This window comes from Martes martes (assembly GCF_963455335.1).
Source record: "Martes martes genome assembly, chromosome: 13".
Taxonomy (NCBI): Eukaryota; Metazoa; Chordata; class Mammalia; order Carnivora; family Mustelidae; genus Martes; species Martes martes.
Window position 1 is genome coordinate 63,279,694 of NC_137901.1, and position 16,785 is coordinate 63,296,478.

Here is a 16,785-nt window from a genome sequence, read left to right on the forward strand (position 1 = left end):
TCCCTGCTGAGCCAGGAGCCTGATGTGGGGCTTGATCCTAGGACGCTGGGTTCATGACCTGAGCCCAGGGCAGATGCTTAACCACCTGAGCCACCCAGTCGCCCCCATGTGTTGCTTTTAGAAGAAATAATCATGGCTGCTGCCCGTGCCACACCCCCTCCCCCTCCATCCACACTCAGAAACGTTTGCATGCCCTAGGCTAAACACAGTAGAAGGGTTACATTGGGCAGGTACTAGGGTGGAAAGAGGGGCAGGTGAGCACCATGCATGGAGTGAGTACCAAAGCAAGGAGGGGAATTGGAGGGGACTTCAGGTGCAACTGAAGGGAGACAGAGGCTTAAAGAGCATGTGCAAGGCTCCGTAGAGGGAAGGAAGTTTCATCTGCCTCAGAAGCTTCCAGCTCCCAGCTCCCAACTCCTGCAGAGCCCAGGATGGTATTCACAAAATGTGTGACTAGTGACAGGATCCAGCAGTGGTAAGGTACTGTGCAGGAACCAGGAGGACAGAAACTTAACCATCCTCAAGTGGTGTGGGATATGGGTCAAGCTTGGGCATAGCTTCAGCATCCTTCATCATTCCCCCACTTTCACACTGGGGGCCCCAGGAGGGTCTGCAGGGTTTGAGAGAGTGCAGATCCATTTCAGGACCCACCTTCCCTTGGACTTCTTGTGTCCGGGAGGCTAGGAGGTCTGTGGCTATCTCTACATCCTCTCTTTCCCTCGTCACCCATCCAGATTCTAACTGAAGACCTTTGCCCTGGGAGTCACCACTTCTGGGCCAAAAACAAAGGGACAAGTAGAGATAGAGCTCTGGAGCAAGTATCAAAGGGATAGCCCTTAATTTTATCGCAATGACAAACTCTTGACAGTCTCCTGGCCTCTGTCTGTCTATGAATCTGTGTGTCTATGGCTCTATCAGCTTTCCAAAACCAGAGTGCAGATGGGGAAGAGATGTCCTGGGGACCCTATTCACATGCTCAGTGGGTTGGACATGATACGAAGTCCACCTTCTTCTTCCAGAGCCCCAGGGAATCTCATTTGCCTGAGGGTGTGACAACCAGGACTGGTTTTGCCAATGATGCTGTGGGACCAATATTTTCCATAAATTGATGAACGGAATGTGTAGGGCCAAGGATCTAAATAATAAAATGCATCTGAAGCCCATATACAATATAGGATACACTATAGTCACAGCATTGGAAAGGTACTTAGAAAAGTATTTAGATGTCAACCTAAAAATGGGCAAGCTGGCTCAGTCGGTAGACCATGTGACTCTTGTTCTCGTGGTCATGAGTTCAAGCCCTACGTTGGGTGTGCAGCCCACTTTAAAAAAAAAAGTTAAAAATGTGCAAGAGTGGTTATGGTTGTACAATCTTATGAATATATTAATAATACTAAGAAACAGTGAATTGTTTACTGTAAAAAGGTGTATTATATCTCAGTTTTGTTTTGTTTTGTTTTTTTTAACATGCGAGAGGGATATAGATAGGGTAATCAATCATGTCAGTTGGCCTGGGATTCCAGGGGGTTGCAGGGATGCAGGACTTCCAGAGCTAAAACCCAGAGAGTCCTAGGGAAACCAGAACAAGTGGATCATCCTAAATACAGAGTTTTTAAAATTATTTTTAGGAGAATGAACAGAAAAGTTTGAAGATGTGAAAAGCTCTTCTAGCAACACAAGACCTGAAACGCTATGGGCAAGAGGGGCCCCTCTGGGAAACCTGCTCACATTCTCTCTCCCTATACTCCAACCTGCCCCACCCAAGCTCCTGTCTCAGACACTGAGACACTGGGTGTACACAGCCTACCCTGGGTTTGGCACTTACAGGCATCAGTAGATGTCAGTTCACACTCTCTGAGCCCATGTTGGTGATTGCCTACATGGCACTTGTGTACCATTGGGGCTTAGGATTTTTGCCACCTACCACCCACCCCAAACCCCTAAGGTGCAGACAAGGGCCACATAGATTCCATCCAGCAGAACTCTTATCCTCCTAAAATTATCCTCGGGCTCCCCTACCCCTTTGCATCCCACCTCCAGCTAACTTGCCTCCACCCAGCAAGTTTGTGTGCCATCTGGCCTCCATTGAGGACCTGGGCTTTGTTCAAACAGGACGTGGCTTTTGGGCCAAGCAAGATTGCCCATGTCCGGAATTTAATAAATGTGGCTTAGGCTCCTTACATCACCACACCCTACAAAATACAGTGGGATATGAGATTCCAGAAGTCTAATGGAGAGAAGCAGTGAAGAAAGTCTGTCTGGTCACGCTTTGGATGTGACGCTGTAAGGTAGTGGCGGGAAAGCGGAGCCTGGATCATGTTGGCACAGTACTTGGCCCACAGTAGGTGCTGAGAAATAGTTGATATATAAACAATCTCTCCATGGCATCCGCTGTAGATTGCTAGCAGCTTGGCCGAAGGGTGCAGATCTCGTGGAGTTGGTAAGGCTAGCACACAATAGGGTCACACGAAATTTGGGTGGCCAGCGTGGGCCTGCTATGGGCAGTATCAGGAATACTATGAAGCCATGGCCCTCCTACATCCGTTCTGGTCAGCCCTGAGTCCCTGTCCCCCGCGGCATGCGCGCTGGGAGAAGGGCCAGGGGCTCGGGATGCTCCCGAGGGGGCCACCGAAAAGTCTCCCCGTGCGGCCCGGAAACTCCATTTCCCACAGGCCCGTGCGCAGGACGCCATTTCCCACAATTCCTGCTCGGCTTCCGGCGCGGTGGAGGAGCCTCGGACGGCTTCCGGGTTTGGGCCTGGCGCTGCGGTAGAGGCGGCGGCGGCGGCGGCAGAACGGGACGCGGGCGGAGCGGAGCGACCGGCATGGACGTTTCGGGGCAGGAGACCGACTGGCGGAGCGCCGCCTTCCGGCAGAAGTTGGTCAGTCAAATGTAAGTAAGGGCCGGGCTAGAGGGCAAAATTTTCGGACCTTCCCCCCTCAGCCCTTCCGCGCGCGGAGGGCGAGGCCCGGGTCGGACCCGCGGGAGACCTAGGGCGGTCGGACCCACTGGGGCCTAGGGGCGCCAAGAGGCCGAAGGCTCCGGGGACTCGTGTGAGTTCCAGGGCGCCGCTGAGCCCTTGGCTGCCCCTTCCGTTCCTGGCTGATAACAGACTGTTCGTTAGCTTTCCCGGGGCCGAACTCTGCAAACCAGCGAGCCCTGGCTTATGAGTCATCGTCCTGAGCGTTCTCATTCGTCATTTGTGTGCTTTGGTTGCAGACTTTCCCCTGCTTTGAATCACACTGAATTCGAAAAAGGAAAGGGGCAACCCGTGGTGGCTTTAGCAGATCTGGGTATTTTGTGATTCGTCTTTAGGAAAAGCGCATCAGAGTGAGAAAAAGAGATTGCAGGGGGTGGATGAAAGATGAGGTTGGGAGGCTAGGTTCTTGGGACTGTGGGCGGTGGGGGATGGAGAATCAACGGGTATCCTGCCTCCCCCGCCCCCCATCCAGCCCCCGTGTGGATTTTGCGAAGGGTGGCAGGAAGAGGCTGTCAGGAAGGGACCGTCAGTGGGGAGGAGGGAGTGAAGAGCTGGTGTTAATACCTCTTCCCCACAGTTTAAGCTGTTGAACCCCTCAATGCAGGGGGTGCCGGTGCGCTCTAGGCTTCACCTCGTGGAACTCCAGCTCCTCACCACCCACTGCTTGTTTCATTTAGCAGTCTTTTACTGAGCTCACTGGTGTTGAGCTAGCCACAAATATGATTGAGACAGTCCCTGCCCTCAGGAACCGCACTACCATAAAGAAGCAGTCTTTCTCCTAGGAAAAAACTGACAGTTTTCTTGAACAGGGCAGAAAGAGCCTTCTGGAGTAGTAGGTGGCTAATAGATTGAGCCCTAAAAAGACAAGTAGGAGTGTGAGAGGCCATCATTCCAAGCTGAGTAGTAGGGAAGTTTGAGCTCTCACTGCACTGGAGGACATTGCTATAGGCTGAGTTCTGGGGATTGAGGAGAAAGGAGGTTCAGGAGATGGTAATGGAATGAGGGTGAGCAGGTGCTGGCATGTTAGTGGTGGGAGTGCTGTGCTGAGGAGTTGGCATGTTGCCTGCTTTGAGGTAGTGAAATGCCAGAGTTGGGAAGATTCCCGGAGTCCTTGGAGATGGATCAAGAACAGAGGAGAGAGGCCAGTTAGGCCATTATGAGTTTTGAACTCTTGGGGTTTGGGAACCTGTCATTTTTCATCCCTGTGTTCCTACTGCTAGATCACGGCCTATCGCATTGCTCCATGAAATGGTTGTGGAATGACCTAGTCGGCAAGAGATTATAAAGGCCTGCACTAGACAGTGGTGGAAACTGAAAGAGGAAGACCACTCCAGAGAAAGGGGAGAGCAAGCATAGAGAGTCCTTGATGACTAAACTAGATGCTGGGGGTGGAGTGCAGCAGCGTGGAAGGAAGGAAGTGGGATGGAATGCTGGGAAGCCTCTTAGTACAGTGGAAGGCGTGGGGACTGTAGAGTTGGTGGCTCTGGGCACTGCTATGGAATAGTCTGGGGACAATTCTGCAGATATTGCAGAATCAGTGAACGTTGCGTTTGTTTCTTTTGGAGGGGGGTTTGATCCCCTGGAATTGTCTATAGATAAAATCTTTTTTTTTTTTTTGAAGGTTTTATTTATTTATTTGAGAGAGCAAGAGAGTGAGCACAAGCAGGTAGGGGGCAGAAGGAGAGGGAGAAGCAGGATCCCAGTTGAGCAGCGAACCTGACTCGGGGCTTAATCCCAGGACCCTGGGATCAAGACCTGAGCCAAAGGCAGACACCCAACCAACTGATACACCCATGTGCCCCCATAGATGAAATCTTGAGGTATGGCCCATTTCAGGGCTCCCCAAGAAAATCCCTCAGGGCAAAGATTCTTCTTTGGGTTTGGGGAGACCAAAGAACCAGAAGAATAAGTTGCCATCAGAGGAAATTGGGGAGGGTGGGGGGAGTCAGAGGGCAGGAGTGCAATTGAAGAGTCTCTGGGTGTCAAGGACTGACTGGATACTTCATAATTCAACTTCTTTCTGGTTTTGGGCAAGCTAGATTCTTTTCTTTATTTGCCAGATTGCTGCTTGTGTATTAGTTTTTCTCTTGCTGCCATAACAAATGACCACAAATATAGTAGCTTAAAGCAACACAGGTTTATTACCTGGAAGTTTCTGTAGATGCAGGGTCTAGGTGGATTCAGCTGAGTCTTCTGCTTAGGGTCTTAGAAGACTGAAATCAAGATGTTGGTTAGGTGTACATTTCTTCCTAGAGGCTCTGTAGTAGAATTTGCTTTCAAGCCTATGCAGGTTGTTGGCCAAATTCACTCCATGCAGTTGTAGGACTGAAGTGTTTTTGTGCCTTACTAACTCTTTGTCAGCCAGTGGCCCGTCTTTGTTCCTAGAGGCAGCCTGCATTCGGTCTCACACTTTCTATGTGGCTGCCTCCATCAGGGGTCGGTTCTTCAGCTACATCTTTCTGACATCAGCCAAGAAAATTCTCTAGTAAAGACTCAGGTTAGATTGGGTCCACTCAGATAATCCAGGATGATTTTCCTGTTTTAAAGTCTGTAACTTTTAATCTATGTGAAAAGTCCGTTCTGCCATATAATGTAGCATGTGCCTGGGTTCGTGGATTAGGGCATGGACATCTTTGGGGAGCCCTTCTGCCACCCCTGCTGGGATAAGCAGTTTCAGAGATTGTCTGCCTGACATGATATGGTGTTCTCAGTTCTCAGATTTGTCTGTTTTCTCTCCAGGGTTCACTTTGAAAGTCTTGATTTTTGGTGCCTTGATTTGTTGTGTGCACAGGGTTAATTCTAACTTCTCTGATATTTATGTTATTGTGTGAAGGTGGGGTCTTGGGAAATGTTTTGAACCCAAGTAATTTGTATAGATAAGGGAGTAAAGAAAGCATAGCGAAGCACTGGAGAGTTTCAACAAAAGGAGAAGCATCTGATAGCTGGTTCACTGTCTCCACCTGGCTCTTGAGTATCTATCAAGAGAGAACAGTGCTTGGGATTGCAGGCTCAATCCTCTAGACTCTTGGCTACCGTGAGAAAAAGCGGTTTTGATTTGGTGCTGGTTAGGAGAAACCTCGAGGGAACTCTGTATATCCTCCTTCTTAGCCCTCCTCTACCTGCCCCTCATTTGGACCCATCCTGGACTGCTGCCTCCCCCTCGCTCACTACTGCCCTGCTGAACGGCTGCTGGTGGCTTCTCTTAGCATTAGAACCAGACTCCAGATGGCCCTCCCTCCCAGTCCCTCACCGTGGCCTGGCCTAGCCACCTCTTCTCAAACCCCCAGTTTGCTCCTGGTCTTTCAGCTTCTTGAACATTCCAAGTTCATTTGTTCGTTTGTTCTTTCTTCCCCCCTGCCTTTTCTTTAAGCAAGTTATCGTCAAGTATTTAGGGTACTTAACAATGGGTAGACTTCCCTCCACTACATTTATTACCAGTTTCTCTTCCTTTGCTTTAGATGTCTGCTTAAATACCAAATACTCCAGATCTTTCTCAGCCTACCCTGACTGAAGTGGGTCACCCCCTCAGATACGTTAGATCTCAGCCCCTTGTAGTTTCCCGTAGGACCCCAGTCCCATGAAGCGTGGCACCATGCATATGAAACACTTGTCGAAGTGTGTAAGAGGAAGTCTTTTTCTGAGGGCTGTGTGTGCCACCTCTTGTACTACAGTGGTCTTCTTTACCTGTGCCAGCGTGCATTGTGAAGCTCTGGAAACCCCACTTTCTCCCCTTGTTAGCCAAGTGACCGTGGGCAGGATGCCTAACCTTTCTGGATCATCTTCCTCCTCTGTGAAATGGCTGGAGTCCAGCTCACATGGGAAGGTGTCACATGGAGTCTGTGTCACAGGGAAGGGGTGTGTGTGTGTGTGTGTGTGTGTGTCTGTTTGTTTGTGTGTGTGTGTGTGAGAGAGAGAGAGAGAGATGAAAAGTTCTCCACCTGAGCCCTAGCAAATACCTCCTTTTTAAGTTCTTGCAGGAGTAGGAGCCTTGGAAGGTGAAGGTGATACCCCCAAGCCTGGTTAGAGGAGTTGAGGACACTTGAAGGAGCCCGTGGGGAGGGTAGTTGTGACAGTGTTGGTGAGTTCAGACCATCTCTTCATTGAACATCCATTCTCCCCGCAGCACTGCAGGAGAAGCCCCCCGCCCCCTTAGAGTTCTCAGGCTGGCCTTCATGGGCCTTGGACCTTCGTGGGAGGATTGTTGGGTTAGTGTTGAACATGTGTCTTGGTCTATAGGATCCTGGAGAGCAAGTGTGTATCTGTAGTAGCTGACACTGCACCTGACATAGAGTGGGAAAGCAGTGAATGAATGAAAGGGCTTCGTCAATCCATTCTTCCCATTATTTTATATTTTTCTGCCATCTTATTCTTGAGACTTTTATGCCTCCCACCTCTCAGTACAGCAGATTGCACATACAGACATGAAATAAATAAATGTCTGTTGGGCTGAACAGATTGCAAGGGGGAGGAGATCCGGGGTGTGGAGGTTGGAAGGGCAGTGTGGATCAAGGCTCTACCAAGTGCCAGGAGATCAGGGAGCATGGAGCAGAGTCAGGGCAGGCAGGTCAGCCACCCCTTCTGGTGAAGCCGGCAAAGATGTGAGCTCCAGATTGGGACCTAGGAGATGCCGAGCTCTCTGCCTGGACTGTAAGGAGAAAGTTGAGTGCTGTTATCTAGAAACATAATGAAACAAAGCAAAAAAAAACCCATAAGGAAAAAGGACAGGTAACTGAACAGCAACTTCCAAGGGCCAGGAGAGGCCTTAGGACAGAGGGGAGCCTGAAACTTGCATGTCTAGATTCTGCCTGTGGGTTATTTTTTTTTTTTAAGATTTTATTTATTAGAGAGAGAAAGAGCACAAGCAGGGGGAGGAGCAGAGGGAGAGGGAGACTCAGACTCCCTGCTGAGCAGGGATCCTGACATGGGATTGATCTTGGGACCCAGGATCATAACCTGAGCCCAAGGCAGACACATAACCGACTGAGCCACACAGGTACCCTGTGTGGGTTATGTTCTGTCCTCCAAGCAGATGCGAGGGAGTCTTGGCTGAGCCTTTTCTGTAGCTTATTCCACTCAGGCCTCCCAATGGCCCTGTGCCCTGCTAGTGTGATTCTGGCCCTTGTTTTCCAGTGGGGAAGCTCCTGAGCCGCACTGCTTTCTTCATAGCCTAATTGGTAGCTAAACAACTGGGCTGGCTTGCAGCCTTCTGTGTATAAGCCACCCCTATATGTCCATTCCCTGAGGCCAGGGGCCCATCTCTCTGAGCACCTCCAAGCCTTAGTGCCCCTGATGGCAGTCAGGAAGTGATTGTGGAGCCATTGACTTCAGAGTCCTCAACCTTGGCCCTACTGCCTCTTGAACAGAAGTGACAGTGACCTGAGGGGATGTGGGCCCTCATCTGCTCAGGGGTCAGAACTTTCTTCACAGCAGCAACGACAGTAGCTGACATGAACCCCCGCTATAGGGGTGTTGACCTGTGTTAGCTCATTGACTTCCCATTTGCGCTGTCACTTGATGTATGTTACTCCCATTTTTAAGATGAAGAAACTGAGGTGTAGAGGAGAGGTCACGTTGCTTATAGTTATACCCTGCTTGTTAGAAATGAATGCTTGCTGAACCACACCAGGACAAGAGAGGCAAACTGCCTTTTAATTTTTGAAAGAGAGGTAGTACCTTTTAGAAGTAGAGGGAAATGGCAGCTGGACATTAACCCAGGCCAAGTGCCAGTGGGCATCCTTCTGGCAATTTGAGCAATTCCCTGTGGGTCAGTGGGGCCCAAACAGTGGCAGAAGGGCCAGCCAGCAAGCAATGATCTTTGGCTTCCTCACAGCCTATAGCCAGCCTGCTGGCCTCACCAGCTCCCTTTTGCAAGAGACCCCACCCACCTACCACACCTGCAGCCGTTACAGCTAGTTACAGTATTCCTCACCAACAGTAAGAGTCTTCCAACTCTTACTGCCATTTGTAACAGGGTGGCTGTGGTTAGTCGAGGCTCTGTGTGGGGCATTCCCTGGAGGTAACATGATCATCTCCCTGTCACTGTCACTTTAAAGCATTCCTCAGGGCAATAATGTTGATTACATACCAGAGGGTACATTTTTTGAGGAATGTAATGCATTTAAAAAAAATTCAAAATGGAAAATTTAAATCCTAAAACCAAGTGGAGTAGTTTAAAGACCCCATGCCCATGTATCCACATTCAGCTTCAAGCTGTCAATTCTTGCTTCATGGACTCCACCCCCTGCCCCCAATTATGTTGTTGCTGGGAATGTTTGAGTGGCCGTCCACCACCTGTGGGTTCCATTCTGAGCCTGATTCCTTCCTCCAGGGTCTGCAGCCCCCTGTACTGGAAGAGCCCAGCTCTTCCTTGCCCTGGCTGTTCTGCATCCTGTTTGTTTCCTCGCCTGAGAGACCCATCTCTCCCCTGGCTCAGCATTGCAGTCCCATCCCACTCACCCTTCCAGGACACAAGGCCACCCGCCGCCTCCCTCCTCTTCACACACATTCTGTGAAGAGTTACCATTTTGCACTTGAATTGTTTGAACACTCATTTCCCGTGGTCTGAATCCCTTGTGGGGAATCCTGCGTTGCAAGGAATGCTGTGGCAAGTGGATTCCCGAGCAGTTCCAGAGGCTTATTCAGTCCCTGTGGTGATAGTGGTTTAACCTAATGCGTGTTCACTTCAGAGTTGGAGAAAGTGTTTTTTTTTTTTTTTAAGAATTTTTTTCCTGGGCCCCTGGGTGGCTCAGTGGGTTAGGCCTCTGCCTCTGCTCAGGTCATGATCTCAGGGTCCTGGGATCGAGTCCCGCATCGGGCTCTCTGCTCAGCATGGAGCCTGCTTCCTCCTCTTTCTCTGCCTGCCTCTCTGCCTGCTTGTGATCTCTCTGTGTGTCAAATAAATAAATAAAATCGTTAAAAATTTTTTTTCTTTTTATTTTAATAAGTTTTTTTTTTAAAGATTTTATTTAGTAGAGATCACAAGTAGGCAGAGAGGTAGGCAGAGGGTGGGGGGAAGCAGGCTCCCCGCTGAGCAGAAAGCCTGATGCGACGCTCCATCCCAGGACCCTGGGATCATGATCTGAGCCGAAGGCAGAGGCTTTAATCCACTGAGCCATCCAGGTGCTGCCCCTATTTTAATAAGTTTTATTAATTTAAGTCATGTCTACACCCAGTGTGGGACTCAAACTCATGACCTTGAGGTCAAGAGTCCTGTGCTCTTTTGACTGAGCCAGCCAGGCGCCCTAAGATTTTATTTATTTATTTATTCATTCATTTTGTGGAGCCCAGTGTGGGGCTTGAATTCATGACTCTGAGATCAAGACCTGAGCTGAGAGCAAGAGTCGGACACTCAACCAGCTCAGCACCCAGGTGCCCCTTATTTTTAAGTAATCTCGACGCACAATATGGGGCTCGAACTTACAACCCCAAGATCAAGAGTTTCATGCTTTTCTGCCTGAGCCAGCTAGTTGGCCCCCCAAGTTGGAGAAAGTCTTAACACGATGGGAAGACACAGGCAAAATGACATCCTCACAAGCTGCTGCCAGAGGCACGTAATTGAGGCCATTTTTCTGGAAGGCTGTTTGGCAATACTGTTTATTCCAGTAAGCTTAAAATGTCTACTTCCTTAGGCATTTCCTCCAAGGCTATACTCAGGAGAGTGTTCAGAGCCTGTTGGCAGTGAGGATGTTCATATTCACATCAAGTCAGGAGTGGAACAGGGGGACATAAGCCAGCAGTGGAGCTCGATTAGATTTGTTGTGAGAACTGGAGAGGGTAGGTTCAGTGCTGTGGTTAAAAATGACATGGGAGAAGGGTGCCTGGGTGGCTCAGTCAGTTTAAGCTTCCGACTCTGGATTTTGGCCCAGGTCATTATCTCAGGGTCCTGAGATTGAGCACGGTGTCAGGCTCCCTGCTTGGTGGGGAGTCCGCTTGAGTTTCTCTCTCTCTGGCCCTCCCCCTGCCCTTGCTCACGCATGCACTCTCTCTCTCTCTCTAAAATAAATAGTCTCTTCAAAAAAACAAAAAATGACATGGGAGGGGCACCTAGCTGGCTCAGTTGGTGGAGTGCGCGTCTCTTGATCTCGGGGTTGTAAATTTGAGCCCCACTTTGGGTGTAGTGATTACTTAAAAAGAAAATCTTTAAAAAAAAAAATGACATGGGAGATGTTCTATAACCCGTCAGTGTTGAGAAGAGCAGGTTAGCAAGCAGAACACATGGTCCAGAGTGAGGTGTTTGTTTGTTTGTTTGTTTGTTTTTTAAGAGAGAGAGACTGTGAGAGAGAACATGAGAGGGGAGTAGGTCGGAGGGAGAAGCAGACTCCCCATGGAGCTGGGAGCCGGATGTGGGACTTGATCCCGGAACTCCAGGATCATGACCTGAGCCAAAGGCAGTTGCTTAACCAACTGAGCCACCCACGTGCTCTGAGTTTTTTCTTTAAATTAAAGATTGTATTTATTTGAGAGAGAGAGTGCACAGACAAGTGGGTGGAAGAGCAGGGGAAGAGGGAGAAACAGACTGCCTGCGGAGCAGGAAGCCCAACTCGGGGTTCAATCCCAGGATTCTGGCATCATGACCTCAGCGAAAGGTAGATGCTTGACCAACCGAGCCACCCAGGCGCCCCTGGAATGAGTTTTGTTAAATAGACACTGTTAGCTGGTTATCTGAATAATTTTCATTTTTTGGTAACTTTCAGTACATGTGTATTTTTGTTAACAATAAACATATGTTCCTTTTGTAGTCAGAAGTCTTGAAGAAGAGGTGGGCCCTGTTTGCACATGAGGAGGAGGGAGCTGTGGCCACAGATACCTACCATAAGGTGGAAAATCACATGTGCTCTGCCTTCAGGGTGGGTGTCCTCCCTCACCAGGGCCCTGAGTGCCACCACAGCCTTCCTAAGATGATTCTTTTCTTTTTGCCCCTGCTTGGAAGCATTCTCCTTTCAGTCTGAAACTGTCCTTCCAGATGGCCTTCCCTGCATGCTGGTATGAGAGCCCCAGCCAGATGCTCCTTCCTCCATGCCAGGCCCTCTGGCTTCACTCTTTCCTGTTCTTTCTCTTCCCCATTGGAGGTTTGGCCTTGGCCTCATCTTCTGGACCCTGATGGCTCAGCTCATGGCAGTTTTTTGCTGTTTTTACACTCATTATTATTATTTTTTTTGCCTTGCCAACAATATTATAAATTCCTTGAGTGTAGGACCTGATCTTACACTTCTGTATCTTGTTGAGCTCCTGGCATGGTGCCTTGGCTTAGATAAGAGATGCATCACAATCACAGGTAGGGTGGTGGAAAACAGTGCTGGCTTCTTTTCTGATGGCCTTCCAGGGCTTTCTCTCATCAGTTCTCCTCCACATTGAACCACTTCTCATTCAGAGCCTTTTTTTTTTTTTTTAATTGGAGACATTTATTTGAAGATTTGAAGACAGGGAGTCCAAGGTCGTTATGCAGTGGTTCTCTTTAACAGATAAGTAAATGAATACCAGTCCTGGAGAACAAAGAGGCTACACTAGAAGCCCAGGTGTAACTATCTTGAACCCCACCCTGAGAGGGAGATGCTCCCTTCCACTTTAACAATGACTCTCTTGCTAACCTGGTGGGGGTTAATAAAGATCCCTGATCGAATGGGTTAAGTATCTTGAGGTGGAGTAGCTGTAACTTAGGTCAGTGAGTCCTTGGAGAAGACGTTTGACCTCTGGAAGTCTCCGTTGTCCTTACTTTGAGCTTTTTATTTTGCGACTGTTCCAAACATGCAGGGTCATAAGGATGGTATAGAGTACTAAATCCCTCTTATTTACCCATGCTCTCACACGTCTTGGTGCTCGTACTTGGCGAATAGCAGCCGAGTTCTGTCTTGCTCCCTCCTCCGTCTGGACCCTGTTTCCTCTTCGCGCTTGGCCACACAGGCTTCTCTGCCTGGGACTCTGCTGGAGGCGTGGGGCGGGTAGGGAACAGGAATGACCCGGCTGCTGGTTAGCCTTTGACCTGAGCCACTTGCGTCCAGTCCAGGGAGGGAAGTCTGGAGGTGTGGAAGGGGTGCTTGTTGGTTAAGAGGTGGCTCATCCCCATCCTCACAGTCCTTCATTCTGCTCTCCACCCCTTTCCAACTTTGCTTCAGTCCTGGGGCACCTGCTGACTCAGTCAGTTGGCTGTCTGTCTTGGGCTCAGGTCATGATCTCCGGGTCCTGAGATCAACCTGCGTAGGGCTCCCTGCTCAGCAGGGAGTGTGCTTCTCCCTCTCCCTTTTCCTCTCCCCCTGCATGTGCACATGCTCTCTCTCTCAAATAAATAAATTAAAAATCTTTAAAAAAAAAAAAAAGCCAGAAAAAACTTTGCTTCAGTCCTCATCAGAGGTGGTGTTTGAGGAGGTGATCTAGCCACTCTGTGTGGGACAGAGCTCCTGTTGTAAGGTAGAAAGAATGCCAGGTTTGCCTTGAGAAGCTATCTATGATGGATAACCCTGGGCCCTTTAGAAGCTATGGGTCTGCTTTGATTGAGGCTGGGGAGCTCTGGTTGGAGCTCTGGTTGTCTCACATGAGACTTGGAAAAAAAAATTATTATTTTAGAGAGTGTGTGTGTGTGCATGTGCATGAGCTAGAACATGAGCCAGGGAGGGGTGGAGGAAGAGAGGGAGAGGGAGAGAAGCAGATTCCCCTCTGAGCATGGAGCCTGATGTGAGGCCGGACCTTAAGACCCTGAAATCCTGACCTGAGCTGAAATCAAGAGGCGAAGGCTTAATTGACTGAGCCACCCAGGCACCTGGTGCTTCTTTATATTGAAGTATAAGAAACCTACCTCAGTGAATGACACGGGACTCATCTTCAGCATGGCACCACCAGATGAATGTTTACACATGTAGATGCCCCATAGCCATAGCCCAGGCCTGTGTCTGGAACAGGCCTGGAACTGTGCAGGCTCCTCCCTCTTCTTCAGCCAGTGCAGATTCTGCCCCACTGTCCTGGCTTCCAGGCCATGGAGATGTGTGTTCTTAAATTTCCTGTCATTGGAGTCATAGCGTGTCTGGCTTCTTGCGTTCAGCATCATGTCTGTCCAGTGGTTCCTGTTTACACCATGTGTTGTCTGTACATGATTCCACCCTGGGTTCCTTTCCTGTCCTATGCTTGATGGACATGGGGGTTAATGCTAGTTGTTGGTTATGGGAAGTCAGTGCCAGGGATGTTTGGGGTCATGTCTTCTGGTGGTATATGTACTTACTCCCTGGGCTGCACATTGAGGCTGGGTTGAGGGGTGTGGCCTGAATTCAGCATGGCTGTGGTCCGCCTAACAGTTTTCCCAAGTGGTAGGTACCCATTTACATTCCTACCAACTATGTGGGGGAGTTCCTCTTGTCAGCCATCCTGGCCAACATCTGGCATTGTCAAGGGACCTGCCTTTAATAACAAGCACCCTTGTTGGTTTTGAAAGCACCCTCCAGTTCGAGACCTACTGGGTGCCATGGCAGTGGGAACAGAGAGGGTGATTGAGGAGGGAGAGAGCCTGTAGAGAAAGCAGCTTTGGAATTTGGTGACTGTGTGTGTGTACATGCAGGAGGAAGGGAGGAGGGAGCCACAGGTATTCACCCTGAGGGAGATGGACTGTGATCCTGCGCTGCTTCTGAGGGGTGGGGTACCAGGTGATGGTTTGTGGAGTGTGTAGGGGTGTCAGCCCTTCCAAGGAGAGAGTCCAGCAGCTGGGGGTGGTGCAAGGAGCAAACCTGCAAGGGCAGTCAGCTGCAGGAGTGACGTGGGTGTGGGTGGCAGAGGAGTCTGAGCTGAAGGCCCTGGTGGCGGCTGTGGTGGGTAGAGCAGATGTGTGGAGAGACTGGGGTAAGACAGTGTGGGCACGGGAAGCCAGTCCCAGCAGCTTGGGCCTGCGTCTGTCGTTCCGGTCCCTGTGTTCAGGACTGATGGATGCAGCACTTAATTGCTTTTCAGATGACATTGTAGAGGATTTCAGAACAGGAAGATATTTTCGGTAGTAGTTGTGCCAGAGGTAGCCATTGGTTACAGTTTGATTTTTGCCTTCCAGTTCTGTTTCAGTGGATAAGTACCTTAATATGTATGTATTTTAAATATGTAATATTTAATTTAAATATGTAAGTACATGCATATACCAGTATTTTTGAAGTGGAGTTAGACTCGAGTTCAGTTTGAGTTTTGGCTTTTTCACAGCACAGATTGCGTTTGTCTCTTGGGGTGTGACTGGCTGGGACCTGTGTGCTTATGTCCCTGGTTCGTGCACAGCATGGACACAGCTAGGCTTCTGGCCAATGGGACTCTACCCGTAGTTGTGCTCTATCTTGGTAGTGAGGGACTGGACTGGGCTCTGCTGTGAGAGCAGATTTCTTAAGACTTTTATTGGTTGCTGCCTTCAGAGGACCAAGCTTCTCCAGGCTAGGGAGAACTCTGCAGACGGGGAGGACTCAGGGTGCATGGTCACTCCCTGCATGACAGCCAGGATGGCCTCACAGTGGGGCACTCTTAGGAGTAAGCCCCCTTCAGGCTACTCTGAACAGTCATCCCGCATACTTGACAGGAGCATTTTATTTACTATCTTGTTAGAAGTTCCATTATGACCTTTTCCAAACTTTCATAGAAGTGGAAATATAAGAATGATCTCCCAGGTACTTGGGAGAGTTAGCAACATATGTCCAGTTTCAGCCATTCCTCTCCACCCCCTCCTGGACTATTTTCAGTCACATTCCAGACACCATATGATTTCAGCTGCCAGTCCTTGAGTGCAGATCTGTAGAAGATCGGGCTTTTCTCTCCCCCAGATACCACAAAATCATGTGAGATAAGCATTTTAATAAATTCTTGGGCTGGCAGAGAGTGTCCTCACAGCGTAGTTGCCTGGTGGTGAGTGAGATGTGGTGGGGGCTGGAATTGGGGTTGCCAGCGTGGCCTCAGCCCTGGAGCGCAGAGGCCAGCACCTGAACAGGGATCTCAGGGCCTCTCGGCTCCTGGTCCTGTGGAGGGCAAACCAGCAGATTGGAGTAAATGACAAAGCTTGTGTTGTCTTCTGAACCAGCTCAGATAACAACATGCCCTTCTAAGGGCAACGGCATTCTCTTTAGTAGTTCTTCCATTGATCTAGTTCTTTGGGGATTGAGAAATCTTAAGAGCAGAATTTGGAGAGCTTGATCAAAGCAAGAGGAATGCGAAAAGAAAAGCTCTCAGTCTCTTTCTTGTGTTTGTATGATTAAGAAATTTCTTTCTGCAGGACTAAAATACTCTTTCCTACATGTAGGTGGCTGGTTCAATTCTGAAATACATATTTTTATCTGGTTAGAAAACACTTTTTTTTTTTTTTTTTAAAGATTTTATTTATTTATTTGTCAGAGAGAGAGAGAGAGAGAGCGAGCGAGCGAGCACAGGCAGACAAAGCGGCAGAGGGAGAAGCAGGCTCCCTGTGGGGCAAGGAGCCCGATGTGGGACTCGATCCCAGGACGCTGGGATCATGACCTGAGCCGAAGGCAGCTGCTTAACCAACTGAGCCACCCAGGTGTCCCTAGAAAACACTTTTATGTTTCTTCAAAAAGAGAACCAGAATGCAGAAAGGTGCTGACAAAGACGAGAAAGCAGTCGCAGTCTGGGATACGGTTTGGCAGACATGCTCATGGCTGCCTGTGAGGTCAAGAAGGCCCACTCCCTTTGAGGCCAGGTGTTTACATTGGTTGCTCTTGGGGATTGAACAATTGGTGTCTGGTCATTTCCTGCCTCTGAGATGAAAGCACGTGGGGTGCTGGGGCAGTAAACTGCCGCTGGGGAACCGAGGGAAGGGGAGACCAATGGAGACTTGGAGGCTGCTC

At 49.4% G+C, this 16,785-nt stretch overlaps 1 protein-coding gene across 2 annotated transcripts in view; it reads left to right on the forward strand.

Annotated features, from left to right (window-relative positions):
- Positions 1 to 2,734: 2,734 nt before the first annotated feature.
- Positions 2,735 to 16,785, forward strand: part of MED15 (mediator complex subunit 15) — a 65,640-nt gene continuing 51,589 nt past the window's right edge. For both annotated transcript variants that reach the window (XM_080821542.1, XM_080821543.1), the window contains exon 1: positions 2,735 to 2,892. In XM_080821542.1, the coding sequence (XP_080677668.1) occupies positions 2,825 to 2,892 (68 nt within the window). In that variant the 5' untranslated portion in view covers positions 2,735 to 2,824. The remainder of the gene's footprint in view (positions 2,893 to 16,785) is intronic.